Consider the following 15932-nt stretch of genomic DNA (forward strand, 5'->3'; position numbering starts at 1 on the left):
CACCTGAAGCCAATGCAGCACCCGAAGCAAATCCGCTGCCTGAAGCCAATGCATCACCGGACATAATCGTTCCTCCTGAAGCTATTGTGCCACTTGCAGCCCATGTCAACGAAAATGCCAATGCTCATGTACCCCCTCCAAGACCTCATACTGTTGAGCTGGCATTTGATCGTGGTCAGCCTGTTATGGTCCGATGGCCCATTCTGGTTCCTCCAACTGCTGCGGGTCCATAATTTGACTATCATGTCGAGCACATGCCTCAAGTCCAGAATCCCAAGCCAAGACTTCCAAGATTCCCAGGCACTGCAACCTCACCTGGGGTCTTCAATGTGAATGGCTTCTTGGCACATAACACCTACTTCAACAGCGCCAAGAACCCTTACTCCAAACCTCGCATTTCATCGAATCGGTTCTGGAGCTATTAGCAGCGCAACTACTATTCATGCGCCTTATACAATCAAGGGCGCATATTTCCACATATGCGTCTCGACACTGAAGCTATAGCTGTCCTGCCCTATCTAGAAGAAGCGTTGGATTGCTTCAGAGACGCTGGACTCCTACAATTTGTCACAAACAAGGAACACTGGAATGAAGAGCTTCTATTATAGTTTTATGCAACTCTTCACATTTGAGGCTACAACAGGGATCCAAAGACTTGGGTCCTTGAGTGGATGACAAGCAATGTCCATCATGAAGCCAAAGCTCTTGATATCATTGAGCTCAAAGCCCTGCCCACTCCTGGTGAATACTATGAACCAGGTTGTCAACAACACCAGAATTCTTTGGAGAGCATTTTTCAGAAGTCAGAACCCAACATGAGCCAAATGCTGAGCATGATGAAGCCTTTGCCTCACGACGCTGAATACCCATCTGAATTCTTTGTTGAAGACCTAGAGTATCTGCCTCGCACCATTTACCATATCATCAGAAAGACTCTATGGCCTGTCAAAGGACATTCATCTGTAGCGAAGCTTGAAGGAGCAATAAAGACTTTGGTTTTCTATATCTTCAATGGCATCAGCTTCAATGCTCAAGACTTCTTCATCAGGAAATATGCTGCATCTGGCTCCGACATTTTTGGTCTGAAGTTCTATGCTCCATGGGTAATGCGTCTTATCAAGCTTCAATCTCCTTCAACTATCAGCCGTTTGTGCGCAATCATCTTGTATTCTTGCCAGATGTTGATCTGTCTGTTGAAGCTATTTACCCAGAGCTTGCTAAGGATCCAATTTATCTTCACAATGCTGATCGTCAAAGCTTCACCCAGCCCATTGAAGGAGTTCAGGTAGTCTCTCGTGTTTATCCCTTGGCTGGTAACACACGTGCCCCTCGCACTCAAACTGATGCCACTGGAAGCACCATTGCCCAAAGGCCTCGGAAGCGATCTCGTGTTCTCAATGACCGAGAGCTTCTTGTCGTGCTACATCAGAAACAGGATAAGCATCACAGCTAGCTTAAGCGTCAGATGCAAAGCCTCTTGGTGGACGTCAATCGCATTCGCAATCTTGCCACCAAGAATGCCCTTGTCACACATGAAACCTGTCGGAGGTCTTGGAAGAGTTTGACATTGCTTAGTGCTGAAGCTAATCTGCAAGACGATGGCTTCACAGAAAGATTCAAGTTTGACTCAACTCCTCCAAGGAATGCTCACTTGTGTCGGACTCCCTCACTTGAAGACTCTGACTATTCGTCCTGAGCTGCGACGGTGAATGCCAGAGTCATCGATGACTAAGATGATGCCACTTCACCTCTTCCAACTTCAGCGCGTGTCGACACTGCACCGAGTTCTTCTACACCACCGAACCTCAACGACGACCCTGCTGCTTCGCCTGCACCTCATGGGAACGAGTAGGCGCTCTATGTCTTCAAACCTTTTTGGTCCTTACTGACAAAAGGGGGAGAAGCATATGAGTTGATAGTCTTCAAGCAGGTCCATATGGGTGGTTGCTTTACTTTTTGCTACTTTTTCCAAGTGCTTACAACTCTCGCTTTTTGATACATTTGGTTCTTTGAGTTGTAACACTTAAACTCGATGGTCGTCTGCTACTTATTTGCTATTCTGTGATGCGATGATAAATTCCGCATCTGCGATGATAACTTTCGCACTTAGGTCATTTTGCAGACGTCCATTTTTCATTATGCATGTCATTATGTTCGTTATATCAAATCATGCATGATGAATTGTCATCATAAGTTGAAAAGGATCTCCACAAGTACAACCTGCCATGTGCATTTGCGTTCCAAAAGCAAATTACTTATATGCACATCTTCAGGGGGAGCCTTTGCCACTTACGAAGACAATACCCTATCCTTTACAATTTCACATATTTTATTCCCCGTTGAAAACTTCAACCAGTTTGTCATCAATCACCAAAAAGGGGGAGATTGTAAGTGCATCTAGTGCCACCCCTAGTTGGTTTTGGAGTATTGACGACAAACCTGGCTGAGGGACTAATGTGTTTGTGAGAATTGCAGGATAACACAGGTAGAAGTCCCTCATTGATTCAGTTTTACTACCAGAGATGACCCCTAGAAATTTATGAAGACATTGAAGTCAAAGGTGGTATTTGAAGACATTCACATTGAAGACTATGACAAGAGAAGACATAGCGTGAAGACTATGGAGCGCGAAGACTTAGTTGTTTCATCGTTTTTTCTTCTTCTTTGTTGAGTCATAGGAACCACCGTACTGTTAAGTGGAGTCCAAGTGAACCAGTCAGAATGAATGAAGTGATGCTTAACCAAAATCCTATGTCTTCGAGCGAATACAATGAGAGCAAATTTTATCCAGAGCTGGATAAGTCGGCGTTGCTTGTAGCTCAAGTAAAGTTGTCGTGTGTGTTTGAAATCTGGCTGTTGGAACACGTGTCAATTCCTTAGTGACCCAGGGTCATTTCGGACAAATCAGGTCGTGTTGCCTAGTGGCTATAAATAGCCCACCCCCTACACCATAAATTGGTTGGCTACTCAGAGTTAGTGTACGGCTTTTGTCGTTTGAGAGCAACCCACCTCGAAGCCTTTGAGAGAGAATTCCTTGCGAGGACAAAGCCCTAAACACCCAGAACCAAAGAGTGTTAGGCATCACTGAAGTCTTCCTGTTTGTGTGATCTGAAGACTTATTACACTTGAGGATTGTGAATCCTCCAGCCGGTTAGGCGTCGCGTTCTGAGCATCCAAGAGTCATTGTGGATCGCCGGTGAACGAAGTTTGTGAAGGTTTGGAAGTCTACATTGAAGACTTACCAGAGTGATTGGGCGAGGACTGGGTGTCCTTAGCTCAAGGGGAATAAGGTGAAGACGCAGTCTTCTGAGTTGAATCTTAGCCTCCCTAACCAGACGTATAATTGTCACAGCAACTGGAACTGGTCCAACAAATCATTGTCTTCAACGAGCCACTGGTTCTATCCTTCCCATCTCTTTATTTGCAGATTGTTCCTTGTGAAGTCATTGCCTGTTTGCATTATCTATTTGTCTTCACTGTATGACTGCTTGTTCTGATTGGCTTCATACTATCTTCCATCCTGATCTATACTGCCTAGCTGCTATTAGTCTTTGTGCTTTCACTTCATTGAATACTTGACTATGGCTTGCTTAGTGTAGTCTACCTTCCGCTATATGGTTATAGGTTTATTTCTATCGTTTGTCTTCGAAACTTCCATGTTTTGAATACTTTCATAAAAATTGCCTATTCACCCCCCCTCTAGTCGATCACTAGCACTTTCAGCAGTGGTTCTCCCTTTGCACACCTAGCCGAACAAAGCGGAACGTAGGAGGCAAGCGCAGGAGCCGGACAACCCAACTATTGACCGAAGACACAATTCGAAACCAATGCATATATAGTGAGATCCGAGAATGTTTTCGCCGAATCTATAAAGGTGTCCAATATTGCACTGACTTGTGCTGGAAACACACAAATAGTTTAAAAGTGCCAAAAAGCTTGGGAAACCAAAAAACGTCAGTAAAAACATGACGTCCAAACAAGATCAAGTGTTCGGTGCCAATCCGGAAATTGGAGGAGAAAGAAAAAATTGTGCTTCTATCGTGTTTTGACAACGACAAAGAAGAAAACACATTTACAACTCATATATAAATTTTAAGAGCCCCCAAGTGACTTGGGTAAGAATTTTATGTATAATGATTGTATGTACCGAAGTACTTATATCATATTTGTGTTCACCCGAACTTTAAACGCGTCTTAACCGACCGTCGGCTTCTCCCTCTTCGGCCAACGGCCGAAAAGTGTCATGTACTCTGCTTGTTGAGAATATCAACGGTGTTTCCGATGACCAGGCAATCATGCCATAAAGGCTGTAATAGACAAAGCACGCTTAGGAAACTTATGCTATATTACTAACGAAGTGTAAGAAGCATCTTCGAAGAAAATAGTACCCCCACCAATACCTTTCTTCGGTGCTCATTATTACTATGAGACTTGTGCAATAGATTTTTTGTACTCATGAGTTCCGTTGTGTGCCGACCATGATTGAAGACAATAAGAGCGCTAGCTTTCAGCTTCACCCAGTCTGAGGTCAGAGCTCGGATGACCCAGTCGTGACAATCGCAGAGGTGCTCCCTTTACTCCCTAGCCGAACAATCGGGAACATAGGGGTAAGCACAGGAGCCAGGCAACCCAGCTTGCAAATCGCTTAGGTCAATATGGTGCATATTGTGGCATAATACACGAACAAGGAACGAAGCCGTACAAGTATAATCATATACAAGAGGAAAAGCTCCATCAAGGGAGCCCCCAAGTAAACGAGGTATTTGAATTTGTGTGTCACAAACAAAGTTTTGACAAGGAGATTCTCTACAAGCAACTTTTTTCAAAAAGGTATAATGATTGATCGAACCAAACACAAGTTAAAAATTTAAAACTTTGAGCATGAAGGCAACTTAGCTGGTTAATGTGTTCGATATTGATGACGCGGCCCGAGCTTGATGCGGGACAAGATTCCATCCCCCAAGCCGGTCCCAAGGTGGCGGAGCAAAGAGCTCGGCACTCCGAAGTGGTGACATAGCACGGTCAATGCGGGCCGGCAGAGTGATGCTGAAGTCCCTAGCATGGGGTAATGAAGTGTTGACGAAGCCCCCCGTCCAGCCGAGGTGACGTGGTATGTCAGTACGCCGAGTTGACGATACTGCCCAACCCGGATCATTTTCCTGTGCACAAAAAATAGTGCAAACCAGAGATAATAGCAATAATAATAATTAAAAAAAATCGTTGCATAATAAATAAGTTATGCAAAGTGAGTAATAGAAAGAAATATGGCCTGGCGCCGAAGTCACTGTCGATGTAGGGCATCGGCGTGATGTGGTAAAGGCGTGGCAAAGCCTGAATTCACAGGTCGGTCCGAGTTCCGGATGCGGCGTTCATCGGACCATGTACGGAAACTGACCGAACCACTATGCGACCTTCGTTAATGCGGTCATCATTTGATAGACCTGTGTATATATGATGAACAAACTAGAGTAATAATTCCTTGAGAAAAATGAACCCGGACAAGCAAAAAATACTAGGATTAATAGCACCTGGTTTATTTGTTGTAGCAATCCGAAGAAAGGTGATTCCGAAAATTGGGACTCGATCCGCACACCCATTGCCTGATGAGCGATAAAGCGACGATATGGCGATGCTGGCAAAGGTTGGCTCGCCGAGGCAAAGCCCTCGGTCCAGCTAACGTGACGGAGCTGGTCGGCTAGTGACACCGAAGTCTCCAGAGTAGGTTGATGAAGAGATGGCGAAGCCCCCGGTCCAGCCGAGATGTCGAAGCCTCGATGTCAGCCGATGAGTCAAAGTAGGTCGGCGTGATGGACACCAGCTTGAAGAAGCAATAGTGCGGCCCTGCCGATGTAGGTCGTGACGTGGTCGATGCCGGCTTGATGAAGTGACCGTGTGGCGATGCCGGTATGCCCGCTCCGTGTAATCCGTGGGGCGGACATGTTGGTGATGATTTATCCTTCGCGATTCCGAACTCTTGTTCGGCTTGCTGAGATGATGATCCGAAGAAGTTGAGCTCGGCTCAACAAAGTGACGACGTGTCTAGCGCAGGTCGACAGCCTTGGAGCAATATTGCCGGACTGGTTTGATACCAGCATGATGATGAAGATGACCTTAGGGGAGGCTTAAAAATTTACGGGCACATGTTTAAAAACAACGCACAATACCCTAGAAGAGAATTCCTCTAAAAAGGTTGTCCAATATCACGTTCATAAAGAAACATGAATTCGGGTCGGATCCGTATTCGCGCAGAAAACGGGTCCGAAAATTGGTCCACTCATCGGAAGGTTCCCGGAGTTTGAACTGTCAGATCGAGCTAAAATTTGGAGGGGTGGTAGATATGGGAATTCTGCAGTAGATGAACGGTTGGATCTTCCAAAGGACCTCCGAGCTGGGCTCTGGAGACCACGCCCTAAACTCATCCAGATTCCTGTCCAGATTTGACAGGGCTCCGGTATATCGTAGATTGTCGGAGATTCCTCCATCGGAACTCGACGAAATTGTGCATGACTGTTGTAGACGTAATTCCACACTATTTGACCGAAGAAATCATCAAACCGACGCTCGAGGAGGTGGTGACGGCGAATACAAGTTCGTTGTCCATAAAAACAGCACGGCCGCCCGAGGGCAATGTTGACGTTGAGCCCTCGAGCTCCATGGCTGACTCCTCTATGATCATGATAGAGACCGGAGTTGATGTTGAAGAAGTCCCGCGTCCGAACATGACAATCGGAGATGGAGCACGGTCCTCGGTCGAGTCAAGGTGACCAGTCGAGCCGGTGACGAAAATGTCGGCGTCGCAGTTGACCTGCGGGCGAGCCATTGATCCTTTTGCCGATCACACAACGGAACTCTCAATGAAAGCACAAATGTCGGTGTCAAAACCGGCGAATCTCAGGTAGGGGGTCCCGGACTGTGCGTCTAGGATCAATGGTAACAGGAGACAGGGGACACGATATTTACCCAGGTTCGGGCCCTCTTGATGGAGGTAATACCCTACGTCCTACTTGATTGATATTGATGATATGAGTATTACAAGAGTTGATCTACCACAAGATCGTAGAGACTAAACCCTAGAAGCTAGCCTATGGTATGATTGTTGTATATGATCTATCGACTAGCCTGGCCTCGGTTTATATAATGCACCAGAGGCCTAGGATAACAAGAGTCCTAGCCGAATACGCCGGTGGGGAGGAGTCTTTGTCTTGATCACCAAGTCTTGTGGAATCTTCCATGTATGCGACATTTGTTCGAACTGGCCCATGAGTATATGGCCATGAGGGTCCTCGGCCCAATCTAACAGATCGGGAGACGACGTGGTGAGTACCCCTAGTCCAGGACACCGTCACAGGGGTTGCGGAAGGAGCAAGCGCAAGGAAAGAAAACGAGACTGGGTCTCTATATAAAGGCCCCGAATATTGTGCGTCTCCCCCAGGGTCTCTAAACTTACCTATCACCAAGGAGTTGTACCCAGGGGACGGTTAGGTTACCCACGCCTGCATTAATGAAAATCCCGTAAATAAAGGGACACGATCTCTGCCCTGGCAAGACGTGCCAGTAAAACCGCACCCCGAGACGTGGGGCGGCTCACCAGCTGACGGTTGGAAATAGCAACCGAGCAGACATGATACGATGTCATGAACAGTTATCAACAAGTTGGGCTCGTGGAGTGTTATATTTTCTGCCATTATATACACAGGTCCGGATATACTTACTTCGTCCGAAGACTATGCTGGAGGTCGGAAGGATGAAACCCGTCTTGCAATGCCGAAGACAAATCTGCGCGCCGGACTTCTCATCATTGAAGCCAGGTTTAGGGGCTATTGAGGGAGTCCTAGACTAAGGGGTCCTCGTGCGTCCGACCTGTTATCCGTGGGCCGGACTAATGGGCTGTGAAGATCAAAGATCATACTCATGTCCGGATTGGACTCTACTTGACATGGAAGGCAAGCTTGGCGATCGAAGATTCCTTTTTATGTAACCGACTCCATGTAAACCCTAGATCCCCTCGGTGTCTATATAAACCGAAGAGGATAGTCCGGAAAGGACACCACATGTACTCATTACCATACTCATATAGGCTAGACTTCTAGGGTTTAGCCATTACGATCTCGTGGTAGATCGACTCCCGTAATATTCACATTCATCAATATCAATCAAGCAGGACGTAGGGTTTTACCTCCATAGAGAGGGCCCGAATTTGGGTAAACATCGTGTCTCCCATCTCCTGTTACCATCGATCCTAGACGCACAGTTTGGACCCCCTACCCGAGATCCGCCGGTTTTGACATCGACACCTGCCTCCCTCTTTGCCAAGTTGTACGACGGGTCAAGTAACAAACTAACTATGGACTTGCTCTAATCTTCATGTTGAAAACTAATACGCCTAACAGTATGGGAAGGAGGGAGTAGTAAAAAAGATGAAGATACATAAATGAGTCATATGAGTGCGTTATGTGTGTTAACACATGTCTTATAACAGGTGTGCGGTCGTTTCTCTCAGCAGGAGAGAAAAGTAGTTACACTTAGCCTTTGCCTAGATAAAAAGCGGAGAAAGAGTTCTCACATCAACCGCCAAAACCCTGAATTGCTATAGCTAAAAAGCGAGTTGCCACATTCTAATGGGCTCTTTGATTCTGAAGATGGTGTCATCATTTTTGTCCTTCCAAATCTATCATGTGTAGTAAAAAACAATCTTGTCGGATTCCAGTCTTCAAAGTTTTGAAATTTATGATCTAGTACGCCTTCACCATCCAGTGACCTTGGTTATTTGAATCTCCGTTGCCGGAACCAAGCCATGGCAACCAACCATGAGGCCATGCCATGCCATACCTAACGAGGAAAGCTGCAAGAAAGTAGAAGGTGAATCTCCGTCTCGGCGTAAACACCACACATGGAGCAGATTCCGCTCCCTCCCAAACAAAGGAGATTGTCCGAAGTGAGCAGTCGACATGCATCGCTAACTAGCCATCTAATCTGACCTTGTTCTTTGACTGAGCCTTCCAAATCAACTAGAAATTATTTTTTTATAAAAACCAGAACATATCGCCTTTTTTGCCGACCTTTGTCATGTAGATTTCGCTTCCTGTCCAATGCCATTGAACTTGGTCTTTATCATAGGATTGAGACCCCCCTCTCCAATCATCAACCAAAGCTTGATGAACTCCTCTACTTGTAGTGGCGGTGCCACTGTAGGGGCTGGTATGGTCGGCCGCCCTGGGTAAGCCGTGATGTGCGCCATAAATACTAGTACTACTTATCTATTTGTCCATCTCAATTTTTTCTGAAGGCACGTCTCACTAATCGACTTGTTTTGGACGAGAGACACAAAACGTTTTTAGTCGGTCTATTTGAACAGAAAAACGATTTGGTTTTATACGTGCGCTAACAGAACACGGCCTGGGAGTCCATGTTAGTGGTTCTCTGTGACGTTTATGTTTTTTTCCTGATATTTTATGCTTAGATCAGCTAGTTGTCAAGAACCTTGAATTATTCTGCACCATTAGTTATGTTCTTTGGCTTCATATTTCAATCCTATGAGTTTCTGTTGAGCAGACTTGCATCTGTATGCTACAAAAATTATAGACCTTAAATGTTTCGTCCCGGGTAAGTTCAATTCCTGGATCCGACATAAAGACAACCATCGACCGAATCCCACAAGGTCCATCGAAGACACACCTTCGCACACCCTCTCACAATGATAGACACACTATCGAGACACAGACAAGGTGAGACAACGTTATTCTATCTTCAGCAAGCCGTCGCCTTCTCATCGTCATGAACACGACACAAATCCTAGCAAATCTCAAAAAAAATATAAAAACGGAGTCCTCTAGTGGATAAGGGCCGAAACTCACCACATCTCACAGCCCTAAGGCCGCAGAAGACGAGACAGGTCGGTGGCATGGAGGCAGGAACCTAATCGTGTGTTCACTTGGGGAGGAGAGACGAAGGGGTAAGTCGTTTTTTCCCCTGCGTCACGTCTATACAGCTGTGAACAGTTTGTTTATGGAGTAGCTCCAGCAAAAACACAAACTGTCATCCTGGCGCCCGTCATGCTTCACGACCAACCAAAGTACCCAACGTGCTGAAGCCGATGATGCAAAACCAAATGATCATCTACCGACCGCCTCGTGCACACGGACCAGTAGCGTGCAATGTTGCCGGCTTCCAGAAGGGAGCCTCCACGTAAGTTCCCGGCACACGAACTTACGGCAACGTTTGACCACGGTAGCCGCTACGTGCTCGCAGTGAAATCACTTCCCATCAAAACGTGGCGCGCGCCCCATGCATGTTCGCCACGCCGGCCCGCGGTGAAAGGCCGAGGTAACAGCGCACCACGGCCGGCAGCATGCACCGTCCACGTATACACGGACCGCACCGCCGTGCACCACCTATATAAGCGGCCTCCGCTCAGTGGTGAAGCAGAGCATACCAGCAGGCTAGCGGAGACAGACTTCAAAGACTTGTTACCGAGCAGAGACCGCGAGCAATGGCACAGCAGGAGAAGAAGGCGCCGGAGCTGCAGCAGGACCCGGAGATCCAGGACTCGGAGAACCGGACACAGCAGGTGAAGAAGGCGCCGGAGCTGCAGGACCCGGAGATCCGGGCAGAGCTGGACCGCCGCGCCCGCGAGGAGGGCGAGACCGTCATCAAGAGCGGCGCCGGCGGCAAGACCCTCGAGGCGCAGGAGCGCCTGGCGGAAGGTACGTGCGTGCGTTCATGCGTTGGCGTATGTGGTGTTGCTCTAACTTTGTGTTGATCTGCTTGTGCTGCTGTGCATGCGTGCTGCAGGGCGTAAGAAGGGCGGGCTGAGCCGTGCGACCGGCTCCGGCAACGAGCGCGCAGAGGGCGAGGGCGGGGTGGTGATCGAGCCGGACGAGAAGAAGCTCAAGGAGGTCAAGAAGGATCTCGGGCGCGAATGATCGAGCGAGGTAGACGATGTACGGCCTCACAGGCCGGCCCTCCTATATATATATATATATATATCGTACGTGTGGATGTACTGTAAGTTAGTACGTAGTGCTATGGGTGTACGTGGTAGTAGGCTAGGTTGAAGGATGCAGCTTACGTAGTAGCGTTGATGCATGCATGTCTTCGTGCTCGCACGGACATGGCGTACGTACGGCTGGCTACAAAATTTTGGTCCCTGGATTGTAGCCGCCGTAGCCCCTCTATATATGTAGCTCGATCGTAATCCATGTACCCTGGCTGCAAAATTTTGGCATGTATGTACGTTCTGTAGCCAATGATCCCCGGATATATGAGTTGATAAATAAATAGTGGCCGTGTCTGCGAAAACTCCACACTAACTTCTATTCAATAAACGATGTATAGTAGTATTTTTTTAATCACAGATTCATTCCTATGTACGCACGCTCATTCCTATGTACTCGTTATGTAGTCGAGAGAGTACCAATTACTTACAATTGTTCATGAAATTACTTTACTACCGTTCCAAGTACAATATGGCCAGTCTAAAGAAGACACATTCAAAGAAAAAGAATTAACACACTACAACACGTCCTTGAAAGCGTTACCAAAGCCCAAGAATGGCCCACCCCGTCGAGAAAGCGCTGCCTAAGATGAAGCCGGCCATGAAGGGAGTATATTATGAAGGCACTTCTCGATGATGAAACTCAACGAAGATGAAATAATCCGTCACGTTTCTAAACAAGGTTTTGCAGCTTGCTGACCAGAAATGAACTTATGCTACGAGCCTTAGGTTCAGATTGGCGTCGGCGGTTTGGTGGGAAGTTTCAGATTTTTTTAGGGTACCTTCCATTTTAAGATCGTGTTTGTGGGCGATTTGTTCTATACCAGGCTCATTTAGATGGGCTTCAGGCCAGCGATGGCATCTTCATTCACAGTCCAATCCACGTAGTACTAGTTCATTAGTGGGCTAGGTGACAGCCGAGGACGATCTGGTCCGGGCGTCAGCTATTTCCTTCCCGCCCAGTTAACTGAACAATTTCTTGGGTTTCTCAAAAAAAAAAAGTTAACTGAACAATTACCAAAAAAGGTTAACGAGGGAAAAAAACTAATCGCGGTCGCCGCTCCTTCCCTCGCCCCCATCGCCGGAGGGCGTAGGCTGGTGCATCCGTCGAGATGCATGGCAAGCCTCTCCGCCGCATCGGCGAAGGCTGTCCTTAGGTGGCGGAGGCTGTCCTTAGGCCAACTCCAGCACGTGACCCCAATTTGTTTGGAGGCGTCCGTTTAAGGTAAAATGACATACCAGACTATCCAACGCAGGAATGTGCATTTTTGTTCACTTTTGACTCATTTTCGACTCAAACTTGGGTCGTGACTATCCAACGCAGGGATGTGCATTTTTGTCCACTTTTGACTCACTCCCGACTCAAACTTGGGTCGTTTTTGCAGCGTAATGGACAGCGCACGAAAGGGCGGGCCGTGTGTGTTTGTCTTTCCTTTGCCTTTGCTCGCCCTGTAACGCCTCGGACATATCTGTCGGTAGTCGTTACTTCTAGCGGGATCTAGACTGGTTCACAAATCAATATTAGTATTTTCTGTGTACTTTGTCCTCACTCGTGCGCACCTAAGAGTAACTTCCCGGTCGATCGCTCATCTCGAAACTACTCCAAACTGAACACGCTTAACTTTAAAGTTATGTCCAAATGAACTCTCAAAAAAGAAAGAATTCATTATTGATATGAGTAGTCTATCATCCCTAATAAGTCATGCTATCACATACACCCCCACTCAGAGAAACCGGCGTCCTCGTCGGGCCACATAAACGTTCTCTCTTGACATAAACGTATACACCCCCACTCAAAAAAAAAACCGACGTCCTCGTCAGGCCACATAAACGTTCTCTCTTGACACAAATGTTTGTGCTTCCTGTCCGGCACATGTGCCATGCCATGTGCTCCGATGGGTCACAAGCGTCATGCATAACATGACCGCGCATCTGTCTGTAAACATCCGTGTAACCGCGAGGATCGGCTCTGATATCAATTTGTAATGCCCTGAACACACTCGTCGGTGGTCGTTACTCCTAGCGGGATCTAGACAGGCCCTACAGATCAATACTAGTCTATTCTGTGCACTTTGTCCTCATTCGTGCGCACCCGAAAGTAACTTCCCGGTCGGTCATCCATCCTGAAACTACTTCAAGCTGAGCACGCTTAACTTTGAAGTTCTGTTCGAATGGGCTCCCGAAAATATGAGTAGTCTATCATCCCTAATAAGCCAGGCTATCACACGACCGTCGGTGGTATAGGGGTTCCTTTTTCTATCCGCCCCCTCCCCCCTCCAGCCGCACCCTAATAACCCACAAGTATAGGGGATCAATTGTAGCCTTTTTCGATAAGTAAGAGTGTCGAACCCAATGAGGAGCTAGAGGTAGAATAAATATTCCCTCAAGTTCTATCGACCATCGATACAACTCTACGCACGCTTGACGTTCGCTTTACCTAGAACAAGTATGAAACTCGAAGTACTTTGTAGGTGTTGTTGGATAGTTTTGAAAGATACTAAAGAGCGCGTAAATAAAAAGTAGGGGTTGTTTAGATAAAGACACAACTAAGTTAGGTTTATTAAAGAGCTTGTTGTCATATAAAAAAGTTATTTGTCCCTAGGCAATCGATAACTAAACCGGTAATCATTATTACAATTTTATTTGAGGGAGAAGCATAAGTTAACATACTTTCTCTTCTTGGATCATATGCACTTATGATTGGAACTCTAGCAAGCATCTGCAACTACTAAAGATCATTAAGGTAAAACCCAACCATAGCATTATAAGGCATCAAGTCCTCTTTACTCCCATACACAAACAACCTACTTACTCAGGTCTGTGCTTCTATCACTCACGCCACCCATCATAAGCAAATCATGAACATATTGCAAACGCTACAGCGGGGATCCCTCATGCTTGTGCGACACGGAGAGCACCATAGGACATCACTAATAATGAAACATGCAAGTCAAACCAATCACGATCATCAATTAACCCATAGGACAATCTACTCAAACATCATAGGATAGCCATACATCATTGGGAAATAATATATAGCGTTGAGCACCATGTTTAAGTAAAGATTACAATGAGTAAAAGAGGGATTACACCGATGCATAGAGGGGGGAAGAGTTGGTGATGATGACGGTGAAGTTATTGGTGTAGATTGCGGTAATGATGATGGCCCCGGCGGCGTTCCAGCGCCATCGGGAGGGAGGGGGAGAGAGCCCCCCTTATTCTTTTTCTTCCTTGACCTCCCCCTAGATGGAAGAAGGGTTTCCCTCTGGTCCATGGCCTCCATGGCGGCGGAGGGGCGAGAGCCCCTCCGAGATTGGATCTGTCTCTCTGTCTCTCTGTTTCTGTGTTTCAGATTCTGCCCTTTCACCGTTTCTTAAATTCCCAGAGATCCGTAACTCCGATTGGGCTGAATTTTGGACACGATTTTATCCGGATATTAGCTTTCTTGAGGCGAAAGAAGGGCACCAAGCGCCTTACGGGGTGGCCACAAGGGCCCAGGGCGTGCCCCCTGCCTCGTGCCCCCCTCGGTCATTGTCTCGCGTTGATTCTTCTTCCCAAAAATCGCATATATTTCAAAAAAAATCTCCGTCAGTTTTTATCCCGTTTGGACTCCGTTTGATATGGATTTTCTACGAAACAGAAAACATGCAACAAACAGAAATTGTCACTGGGCACTAGATCAATATGTTAGTCCCAAAAATAATATAAAAAGTTGCCAAAAGTATATGAAAGTTGTATAATATTGGCATAGAACAATCAAAAATTATAGATACAACGGAGATGTAACAACATCCCCAAGCTTAATTCCTACTCGTCCTCGAGTAGGTAAATGATAAAAAAGATAATTTTTGATGTGAAATGTTACCTAGCATAATCTTGATCATGTAATTTAATCATGGCATGAATATTAAGACATGAGTGATTCAAAGCAATAGTCTATCATTTGACATTAAGACAATTATACTTCAAGCATACTAATAAAGCAATCATGTCTTTTCAAAATAACATGGCCAAAGAAAGTTATCCCTATACAATCATATAGTCTGGCTATGCTCCATCTTCATCACACAAAATATTCAAATCAGGCACAACCCCGATGACAAGCCAAGCAATTGTTTCATATTTTTGATGTTCTCAAATATTTTCAACTTTCACGCAATACATAAGCGTGAGCCATGGACATAGCACTATAGGTGGAATAGAATGTGATGATGGAGGTTGTGTGGAGAAGACAAAAAAGGAGAAAGTCTCACATCGACGCGGCTAATCAACGGGCTATGGAGATGCCCATCAATTGATGCCAATGCGAGGAGTAGGGATTGCCATGCAACGGATGCACTAAGAGCTATAAGTGTATGAAAGCTCAAACTGAAACTAAGTGGGTGTGCATCCAACTTGCTTGCTCATGAAGACCTCGGGCATTTGAGGAAGCCCATCATCGGAATATACAAGCCAAGTTCTACAATGAAAATTCCCACTGGTATATGAAAGTGATAACTCAAGAGACTCTCTATATGAAGAACATGGTACTACTTTGAAGCACAAGTGTGGTAAAAGGATAGTTACATTGTCCCTTCTCTTTTTTCATTTCTTTTTCTTTTTTAGGCTTCTTGGCCTCTATCTTTTGTGGGGGGGCTTTTTCGGCCACTTTTATTTTGATCATGGGGCAATGTTCTAATAATGATGATCATCACACTTTTATTTACATACAACTCAATATTACAACTCGATACTAGAACAAAGATATGACTCTATATGAATGTCTCCGGCGGTGTACCGGGATGTGCAATGATCTAGCATAGCAATGACATGAAAAAACGGACAAGCCATGAAAACATCATGCTAGCTATCTTACGATCATGCAAAGAAATATGACAATAAATGCTCAAGTCATGTATATGATGATGATGGAAGTTGCATGGCAATATATCTCGGAATG

The 15932-nt window shown here is 46.0% G+C and overlaps 1 protein-coding gene across 1 annotated transcript; it reads left to right on the forward strand.

Annotated features, from left to right (window-relative positions):
* The first annotated feature begins 10438 nt into the window (after positions 1–10438).
* LOC119271364 (late embryogenesis abundant protein EMB564-like) lies at positions 10439–11346 on the forward strand. The gene is made up of 2 exons (XM_037553223.1): positions 10439–10703; positions 10792–11346. The coding sequence occupies exons 1-2, from the start codon at positions 10490–10492 to the stop codon at positions 10920–10922; spliced, it is 345 nt and encodes a 114-aa protein (XP_037409120.1). The 5' UTR covers positions 10439–10489; the 3' UTR covers positions 10923–11346.
* Positions 11347–15932: the final 4586 nt, after the last annotated feature.

The sequence above is a fragment of the Triticum dicoccoides genome, chromosome 3A (assembly GCF_002162155.2).
Source record: "Triticum dicoccoides isolate Atlit2015 ecotype Zavitan chromosome 3A, WEW_v2.0, whole genome shotgun sequence".
NCBI lineage: Eukaryota > Viridiplantae > Streptophyta > Magnoliopsida > Poales > Poaceae > Triticum > Triticum dicoccoides.